Source organism: Carica papaya, chromosome 3, assembly GCF_054855325.1.
Source record: "Carica papaya isolate Zhongbai chromosome 3, ASM5485532v1, whole genome shotgun sequence".
Lineage (NCBI taxonomy): Eukaryota > Viridiplantae > Streptophyta > Magnoliopsida > Brassicales > Caricaceae > Carica > Carica papaya.
The window spans coordinates 14413332-14424463 of record NC_142311.1 but is presented as its reverse complement, the minus strand read 5'-3'; the positions used below and the strand labels follow the sequence as shown (position 1 = coordinate 14424463).

At 31.6% G+C, this 11132-nt stretch overlaps 1 protein-coding gene and 1 pseudogene across 1 annotated transcript; both read right to left on the bottom strand.

The window, feature by feature from the left end:
• Positions 1 to 2688, bottom strand: LOC110825506 (2-hydroxyisoflavanone dehydratase pseudogene; annotated as a pseudogene).
• A 2561-nt stretch (positions 2689 to 5249) lies between these two features.
• Positions 5250 to 6400, bottom strand: LOC110807158 (2-hydroxyisoflavanone dehydratase-like). Its single transcript, XM_022032197.2, has one exon. The coding sequence runs from the start codon at positions 6294 to 6296 to the stop codon at positions 5331 to 5333; it is 966 nt and encodes a 321-aa protein (XP_021887889.2). The 5' UTR covers positions 6297 to 6400; the 3' UTR covers positions 5250 to 5330.
• Positions 6401 to 11132: the final 4732 nt, after the last annotated feature.

The window sequence follows — 11132 nt, the reverse complement described above, 5'->3', positions numbered from 1 at the left end:
TCAGTTGTGGGAGAGAAAAGAAGCCAAGCTTTTTATCATGGCCTTAGAGTTAACAGTGTAGGGATGAAATATATGAAAGCCATGATCTTCTCCTTTCACCTCAAAAAATTCAACTTCTCCTTCCCATCCATTTTCCTTCACTGCATCACAATACAAAACACCTCTCTCTTTAAACGTGTCTTTCTCAGCCACACAAACTAGTAACCTCGAGCATCCAAGTCCAGCCAGCTCCTTTCTACACCCTTCATCCACTGGATTGATTATCAAATCGTCGACACCACCCGGCGCAGACGGTCACACCACATTCCAGACCTTAGCAAGTAATCCCTTCTCAGGCTCCACGCCTATGGCACTTGATGCCCAAAAGAAGGGTTGAGCAAGAAATATACCCTCAATTTTTACACCACTAGACAAATCCTCATTTCCTGCTCTCATTGCTACGTTATGTGCAATATTGGCTCTTGCACTGTCACCCCCAATAAAGAGTCGATTGAAATCACCAAAGTATGCCAGCCATGGATCGTAGTGAAGTTTATCTTTGATGGAGTGAGAGGCTACCCACTGAAGAGCATCCCAACAATCTTGGTATGCTGTAGGCAGAGGGTGTTCTGGGGCTAGTCTGTACTCCACAGAGATTGCAACTACTTGAGCTTCAGACACTATGTTATTTATGTTGGGGATATAAATGTTATGCCCACGATCCAATTATTCATGTAATATATTGAATACATTATTATTTGATAATTTATTTTAATATATGACAATAGTATTTTATTATCATATTTGTTATCTTATCGTTTAATTTATATGATAAAAATCTTAACTAAATTTATAAGTTTTACATCAAGATGAGGATCTTGATAATAAAAGTAAAATCTTTTATGATTTAATTTAAAATGTTCTTAGTCGTTGGATCATTAAAATAGGACATTAATAACCCAGTAATACTAATATATATATAATAGTCTCTATAAAATAAAGATTAATTGATTTTATTAATTAAATCACATAGATGATGCATATGGAGATATGATCATTGAACCGACTCAATTGAGAATTTTTAATGGTTAATATTACCTTAAATTGTTAATAGAGTATTTTCTTATTTTGATGAGATGTAAGAATTTTTTTAGACTTGAGATCATCATAGTAATTGATAATTCATTTTTTATACTTTGATTTTGAATACTTATAGTCATAAAATTGTAATTGAAAGGATATTGGATATGATTAAATATTTGTAGAATTAATGATTGATCAAGACATAATCTGTCAACTTTGGTAATAAATTTAAGCTATATGTTGTCATTTATTATAATGACTAAATTAAGATCTCAGTCATGACAGTTGAATGAATGAAGAAAAGAGTTTTTTTATGTCATTCATTATTCATTAGTCAATTATAATTGACATGAAACATAGTTGGTTACCTATTAAGATTTGACGGTTAAATTATATCCTAGAGTTAACCTAGAGTAATAATGACGGAAGAAAATATTACATATTTCTTTAGTAGGTTCTTGAGAGTAATTATACATTTCATACTATCCGGTCGTTGAGGAGTATTGGTAGACACCAACCTTAATTAATAACTTAGTTTGACCAATTTGCTACTGGTTTAGTATTGAACCTATAGAGTCGCACACTAACGAGTATTCTGATTTTTACTGAATAGATTAATTATTTTAATTATTTAAGAATTTAATTTAATTAAATAAATAAATTTTTTCGTCTAAATAGAATATTATTATATTCTTTATTAGCACTGAGAATATAATTAATATCAAAAATAAATTAATTTTTTTTTATTTTAGAAATAGAAAATTAATATTTATATTTTTAAATTATTATATTATTAATATAATATATGTGACTATTATAATAATTAAAATTATTGTAAAATTTAATTTGTAATTAAATTGATTTATAAAATTATTTTATTAAATAATAATAATTAAAAAGGATAAACATATATATGAGATATATATATATATATAAATATTTGGATGTTAAAAAGAAAAAAATAAGGAGTAAATGAGTCCAAATAAATTTGGACGTCTACAGGGAGAGTCCAAAAGTAACTCCTGCACCCATGACACTTATATGAGTGGGTGATTTGAAAAAATGTGAAGAGGTGAATTAAAAAATCAACCGCACACCAAAAGAAAAAATTGATGAATTTTTCTGTTAAGATTTTATTAGAAAATTTTAACATATATATAATTTATTTTGTCCATGCATTTCGTTAATCAAAGAGTTGAATAGTAAATATTAGTTTCGGTATTGATGTGCATAAAGTATTCGTATTTTTGAATAATTTTAATTTGAGAACCCGATGTCCGATATGTTTTACATTTGATTATTTTTTATCTTCTGCTGCGTGTTATGCATATATTACAATTCATCAATTTAGATATATATGATTGAGAGATGAGAATGCAGATTTGATACAGAAGCCACCTCCATGGAAATACACAAAGATGGGTAATTTTTTCGTGGGGAGTTTATTAGGAAGATTGGTGGGTTAAGGGAGATGATTACATCTTTGGTGGAGACACTTGTATCAGGGTCTTGTTTGGGTGAGGGAGGGACTATGAGGGAACCAGCAAGACGCTCTAAATACCCATCTTTGTAAACTCGGATGAATGGTGGGAGCTCAATCACCACCTTGTTTGATACAGATCCCATTCTGGAATACAATTAGCAAAGGAAGAAAGAACGTTCTTTTTTCTTCTTTTTTTTTTTTTTTGAGTATAAAGAATGAATGAATGAATGTTAGGAGAGTAGAGATTATCTATTAATGCAATGCAAAATCCCATTCCAAAATGAAGTTATACATAGATGATGATCAGCCGGCAGGTGGTATCTAGTTGTGGGTAGACTGGGAGTTTTTGACTGATATATCCATCTTTATAGTCAAACAATTTGGAAGTCTTGTCAATAGAAAGGAAAATGAACAGAACGTACGTATATACATAACTCAACAGCCCTCAAATATTATTTGACGAATTCTAAGGCTAAGCCGTGATGCATGCTCCAGACCATCTATAAAAATAATATTCTCAACCGTTATTGTATTTTAAGTTTTTTCCACCAACCAAATTTGGACCATTCAATTTTCAGTCAAGTAATGATTAACATCATTTAATTTGACAGAATTTTTGTAACACCTTCTTCTTGAAATAGTTTACCAAAGAATAATTCAAAAGAAATCTTTCTTATTCACTTTTTATGCAAATTAAGGTTAAGAGAAAATATATAACTACGTATAGTAGTGATTTTATCACAGTTGATTAGAAGATGGGCAGTTTACAATATGTATCATTTACATTTGTTGTCATATTTCTTCTTCTCTGAAAAAAAATTAATTTCTTCTTGAAAAAACCCATTAATTTCCCGTTCAAACTACTGCATTCCACCTACAACTAGATGTAAATCCATTAATTAGCTGGTGATCTTAATTGTATAATTAGTAACTATTTGATTTTTTTTTTTTTTTGTTTTTTTTGTTTTCTACTTCTACTTTCTACATTAATCTACTAATATCATTATAAACATCAATTAAAAAATAAAACTAAAATCAAACCAACTGATATATTCCAAACTCTATCGTCGCAGTCATAATATATAGTACATACGTATATGCTTGAACTGACTACCAGTAAAAAAAGCACATGTGGGATTCTCAACAGTGATTGGCAAGCCTTTGAATATGAGCAGAAGTCCCAATAGACTGCAGAACTAAAAAGTGGTTTGTTTTCAAATGGACAAAATCTTATATTAAGGTTTTGGTGGGTTCACAAAAAGGGAGACACTTGATTGCTCACTCAAAATTGTACAACAAGATTGGAGGAAGACTGAGATTTAAAGATTTTCAAATGTTTAAGCAAGTATTGTTGTCTAAATAGTAAAAGTTAAATATTTCGAAAATGATGAATTTAGAACAACTAACTTACGGCTGAGGTTGAGTGACATGTGGGTGAATATAATTACCTGTGGGGAGCTTTTAAATGATGGTCTGAGGTAAAGAATAGGAAATACGCAGTGTGTGTTTATCTGAATAGATAAATGATTATGTTCTTAATCATATAATTGAATTTAGACCTTAAGATTTCAAAATTCTTGCTTCCAAAATGAAGCAAGAATTTAACGTATGAACTTATTTAAAATGTCTGGCTGATTACCAATCTATTTTTCCAAAATGAAGCTTCAAAAAGCATATGTACACAACAAACTCAGCAAAAGATTGCTGCCATGAAAACATATTTCGGTCCATTAAAAGTTGAAAGGCATTCGATTAAGTCTATATCACAGAGCACGACTAAAAACATGTGCTAGTTCCCGAGGGTTTTTCCCCCAGTAAATTTTACATCCTCATTGAATAAAATTTGGTCAACTCTCTTATATTATCAAGGGTGAAACATTTGATTTTGGTGTTATAAAAATATGTTTTAATGGTGAAAATCTATTTGGCACAAAGAAATTTATGAGCAGATATAATTTGGTACATGTGTGACAAGTAAATGATCATATGTAAACAGGATTGTGATTATGCAAAAAAAAAAAAAAAAAAAAAAAAAAGATTTAGAAGCAGAGACAGAGAATGGGTGGGTGCGTCCATATTTGCAAACTAATAAAAATATTCAGTCTTATATTCATCTTATTTACTTTTTTTTGTTTTTAATTTAAAAAATCTTATAAAATATTAAAATTTAATTTAATAAGTACAAGTATTAATTAAAATAAAATATAATCCAAAAATATTTATGCATTACACTCACCGATAAAATATAAAATAAGATTATAAATATAAAAAATTAGATACTTATTAATTAAAATTTAATTTGTTTGATTAGAAATAGAAACAAAATCAAAGATTTATTAGTTATATATATATATATATATATATAATAGAATAGGGTGAAACAGATGTCACCCGTCAATGCTGGATTTATAATTCTTATTTCATTAACCTGTTAAAACTTCAAGATAAGTCTGAATATGAGATTTTCACCTTTTAATTTTTTTCTGTAATTATACGACGGGTGATTGACGAATTCATAAAAAAGGGAAAAATGGATGGAGTCTCGTCTCGTCTCGTATTTAATATGAACTGGATCCACTACAAGAGAAAAAAGGGACTGAAACACGTAATTGCTTCTTATGTAACCCTCAGGAGATCAAACTTTGTAGCAGCTCGTGCATTTTTAGTGGCAATAATCCGACAATATGAAAATCTAAATTCAAAATTTACTAAATTATCTCGTAATAGAAGATAATATTTATTCATTATTACTTTATTTAAAAACATACACATACGCTACTGGTTTTCACTTGATGAGAAAATGAGCCAAGCGTTTGATAAGTTCAGTCGCATTATCAGACTTGTAATTGACAATATGAAAGGCATGGTCTTCATCTTCCACCATAACCAACTCAGCTTCTCCTTCCCATCCACTTTCCTTCACACCTTTATAATATCCAATCCCTCTGTACTTCATCAAGTCCCTACCGGCCACACTCACAAGCAATCTCCGGCATCCAAGACCGGCCAAGCTCGGTGCTCCGGGACCAATAGGATTAATCAACGGGCTATCCATGCCGCCACTTGCCGTCGGATACAAGAATTCCCAGAACCTATACGGCAGCTTCTTCTCGTGCTCATTACCATTTTCTTCTCCAATCGGCTTCGAACCCCAGAAATAAGGGTGCGTAAGAAAACCTCCTAAAATTTTAACACCACCCGGCAATTCTTCTGACCCTGCTCGCATCAGTATATTATGAGCAAGGTTGGCTCCTGCACTGTCACCGCCGATGAACACTCGATCGAAGTTGCCGTGGTTTGAAATCCAAGGCTCTGTTTTGGTGCCGGCAGAGTGCGAAGCGACCCACCGGAGAGCAGCCCAGCCGTCTTCATAAGCAATAGGGAGAGGATGCTCAGGAGCCAACCTGTAGTCTATTGATACGGCAAGAACTCTGCCATGAGAGACCAAGCGGTTCATGTAGTTGGTTTCGGAAAAGGAGAAGGGGGAATCGAAGCTGAAGCCCCCGCCATGGTAGTAGACCAAGATGGAGAGCTTTTGATGTGGTTGAATGGATTTTGGAAGGTAGATACGAGCGGAGATGGGAGGAGATTGGGAGATGGCTATGTCTTTAGACGAAACTCCGGTTTCTGGATCTTCGAGAGAATGTGGGACAATAGGAGACTGTAATAATCGGTCAACGGAGCCATTTTTGTATACGATGAGATAAGGGAGAAGCTCTGTGACTACCTCCTTGTCATCGACAGAGCCCATCAGGGCAAAAGTTTCAGAGATAAATGTACAGATAAAATTACATGCATGCTGTTTAAAGGCTAAATTTATACAAGTTCAAATTAAGGTGGGGGCAGCACAAAATGGTGGATACCTTCGAGTCTAGACATGTTCCAATTACATTTATTTCACAAGCAAATTATTTTTCTTGAGTTGTCCTTTTCTTTTCCCAAATAATTTTGATTTTAGGGGGTATTTTATTTCTTTTGTGGGGAAATAATAGCTTTACTCTTTTTTATGTTTTTAATTGGAAACTTACTTTTTTGCTAATAATCACTTTAAAACTTTCTTCTTCTTTTTTTTTCCCCCCCTTAAAATGGAGTGTATTATTACTTGATTTTGCACTATAACCTATTTTTTCTACTCTTACTCGTCATGTAGCCTTTTTTTTTTTTTTTTTTCTCTCCCAAGTCTTTTAACTATATTTAGGATCCAAAGCAATTAAATATCTTTTGTAACAAAAACACTAATAATAATTTAAAAATTATTTACAAAAATTTCTAAAAATAATCTCTAAATTTTAACTTCTCACAACCTAAGAGGATGCGGTAATAACAAAATTTACAAAAAATATATTTTTAAAACAAATTAAAAGAGGATCACCATTATTCCATTAATTATTTAGCCTGATAAATGATTTAGGTGGCAAGCTCAAGGACGAACAATAACAAGGCCACTCGAGCCCACAAGTGAAAAAAAAAAAAGAAAGTTGATTGCATTGCTCTGGTAAGAGCACATGTTTCTCATGGAGTGTATATATGAATGTGTATATATATTAGGTTAAAACAAGTTTTGGTGAGTTGTATAAGAGATATACATCTACCTTATTTGCTTGAGGTATAAGGATCTCTTTTTTCTTTTCTTTTCTTTTTTCATCTAAAGCATACTGAACTAAAAATATAAAAATTCTATTAGGGTTTCTTCACCGAGACATTATTTTCTCTTTATTGTTCTTGGATCTTTTTTGTATTTTTGTATTTTTTTATATTTCTTTTACAGATCTTAGTAAATCAAGTTCACAACAATATTGCAATATTTTTTTGCATGGCATCATAAGGAAGGATGGATAACGAGTACTCAACTTCTCACCAAAATTTATTGTCTTATAGTGGAATCATTCTAGATCTTTATAATCTGAGTAGTCCTTATTATATTAGTGCAAATGAGAGATCTGATGAACTGTTTGTTACTCAGCTACTAGAGGTGAGCAACTACCATACATGGGTGAGATTCATGAAATATGCATTACAAATAAAAAACAAATTGAGGTTTGTAGATGAAAGCCTAAAAAAACCAACGAATCTAATAAATCCGCTCATGGAACACTAGTTACGACGTAATAATATTGTCATCAACTAGCCTTAAAATGTATTATCTGCTGACATTATGTGCAACACCTTTTTTTTATGTAGACACTGTGTATTTTTTGTGATAGAGTTGGAGTAGAGGCATGCACTGTTGATCCACTAATAATCTATGAGGTGAAGCAACCCATTGCGAAACTCATGAAAAACCAAGATCCTTTAAGTGTCTATTTCTCAAGGCTTAAAGCATTGTTTTACAATTTGATGAACTATTAGTCTATTCAAAATGGTTATTGTGGATAATTTAAAACCATAGTTGAATACCAATAGAGAGATTACATCATAAAGTTCCTCATGAGTTTACATGAATTATAAAATCTCATCAAAGTTCATATACCATTACTAAAGCCTTTTTGTAATTTGAATGAAGTGTACTCGATCATCCAACAACAAACTAAAATTCAAAGAAAAATGACTGTTTAACTTGTAAAGCTTTGACAAGGACTAGCAAATCGTGTTTAACAATAATATCTTGGCTACCCATCCCAAAAACTATTTCCAATCCAAACATTAATGCGAAACACTCTGCAAGCTCTATATATTAGGAAGCATACACCTTGCAAAAAGAACCTTCCCAACCCATCCTTTACTAATAACCTTTATACCCATCCACTCTCTTCTCCCTAGTGTCGCATCAAAATAGAGTCTATATGTGCTAGAAAGTGGTGTAATTCACCTCAACAATCTCATCCCTTTGGCTTTAACCCAGGGCCACATTTCTTTTCCCCATTAAAATAAGCTCCAAAAAAATAGTATATAGTTATTTATTAATAGGTGAGAATCCATCCATTTTGAAAAACCAACATATTTATACTCCATTAAATATCACTTAATAAAAATATAAAGAAAAACCTAATAATCCACCGGCAGACTAGAAAGCCCTTGAGAAAGCCACATATGGAAAGATAACAGGGAAGAAAAATCACCACGAATAGGACTAGACCTCCAAGCTTAAAAGTGTATTTAGATTTCCTGAGCAAATGATCCATAGTCTCCTTGACTTCACTATACATAAAGCACATAATATCACAAAAAAAACTTTTTTGCACTAATCTACTACAGACAAAAAGGATATTATTATAAACCCACAATATCATGTGTTTCACTTTTGGCAAACTAGGAGCATGCCAAAGTTTCTTCCATGGGAAAGATTGCGAGCCTGAAGATGTGCCCACAATCTGCCCACACCTAGAGAATCATGCCACATAATATTCATATTTAACCATGTAGCTATTCAATCTCGAATGACCCCAAATTAGCTTATCTGGTGGTAACTTTTTGCTTAGAAGTATACTAAGAATCCTTTCAAGTTCACTAGTCATAAAAAGATAATGGATGAGTGGGGCACTCATTCACTAATGAAGAATCCATAAATGATGTCAAAGAAGATAGTTTTAAGATCAATATCTTTTTATTCTCATTACTTGGTAACCAGTTCTCTTCTTAGATGGTAACATTTTGCTTAGAAGTATACTAAGAATTCTTTCAACTTCACTATGCATAAAAAGAGAATGGATGAGTGGGGCACTCATTCAGTAATGAAGAAACCATAAATGACATCAAAGAAGCTAGTCTTGAGGTTAATATCTTGTTATTCCCATTACTTGGCAACTAGTTTCTCTTCTTAAATATAAACGAATTATCCAGTACCAACTTCCCATTTTAGACCCTTAGCCAAGAAGTTCCTCTCTACTAGGATATTTTCCATATATAACTAGGTCTTGAACCTATTTACCCATATATTGAATTCCCATCTCTAAAACATCTCACACGCAAATAACTAATAAAGAAGGATGTCTCAGTTATATAATGAGTATCGTGCTTGCTTTCAAAGCAAGGTTAAATTAAACTTTTGGAAATCCCCCAAAAGCCCATACATCCATATGCCTTATTAGAATAAAGCTTTATTGTGCAATTCAATGAATCTTTTTCGTGCTGTCATATTCAACATGCCAAAATCTAGATATAATCTTTTTAAGTTTCAAACTAATATTCTAAGGAAGCAAAAAGATACTCATGTGGTACATGAGTATTGACTAGGCCACAACTTTCAGTAACATTTTCTTATCTTCTTTCTCTTCCAATATTACACTTTCAATGCAGCATGATTCACGACACTTATTAGAAGCTTGATTAGAGTGTAGTATGTAGATAGAAAAACCCAAGTAGACATTATGTTTATCCACTTGGTTAACCCCTAAAACATGTTGGAGTTCATTCCTTAATTGTTGCTTGACTGTCTTTGAAAAAAAAAAATCTAGCCGACTTTTGTAAGTTAATTATCTTGGCAAAAAATTTTCTCATAACTCTTCAAGATTGGACTCATATTGGAGATCTCAGCAATAAAGGTTTTCCCAAAAAATCGAGCTATAATTTGCAAATACCAAATGAGATGTAAATGGCGTGAAACGGCCATCTTAGCTCCATGTAGTTTCCCTTGAACTTCTGCTCGTCAAAGTAACCCTGACAATTTATCCTTATTTAATACAAACAAAGTTCTACAAAAATTTTCTGTCTTAATACTTTTAATTTTTTGTCTTTTAAATTTTATTTTTAGTTAAATTTTTTAATATGAACTCTCATATATCAAAAGTTTAAAAATTTTAGAACATTAAATACTCAATCTAAAAACAATATGGAACTCACTACAAACTACAAATTATTAAATCTTTTAAAAGTAAACTATAATTCCAATTGATCTAAAATATTCAACCGTTAATTGATATGTATGTACACACAAACATCTATATAACACCAGTTTTTAATTTTTTAATAAATGAAAATATTAACAGCAAAACTCGCTCCTAGTCCATAAATTACCATCCTTTCCTCTCTATGTTACAGTGCATTTTCCCAGCTTCATGAGCAGGAAGCACCTCCTCCAAAGTCTCAATCTGTGTCCATCAGAGGCTGTCCCTACTTGGAAAATTAACGACCACACACTCACTTCTAATTATCATAATTGTATATGACAAGCCAATTGCTTCATCCTCTGCAAGCTGCGGGTCCCCGAAATTTATTTCGCTTCTTTATTTTTTTCTTATTAACAAACAAACATTGAGCATTATTAAGTGAAAACTAAACAGTCCAACCTAATCGGTTCCATTGTTTCACTTCTGGGACATTTCAAATCTGAGTAGAGAAAAAAAAAAAAAAAAAAAAATTGTTTATTATTTATTTATTTATGATTAATGTTTTGTTTTTTAATAGAAATTAGCACATTTCTATAGGCATTAATAATTATATAATAAAAAAATAACTTTATTTCATAATACAACAAAAAGAACATAAGGGAACACAGTCCTACTCAATTTATAACTTTTTTTAAAGGAATAAAAGTAATAAATATTGAACTAATTAGTTCTCCATAAATTTTCTTTCTAAAGAATTTGTGTTTAACCTTTAAAATTGTATTGAGAAGGAAGAGAAAATCCTTCAAACAGGGTCTTCTATC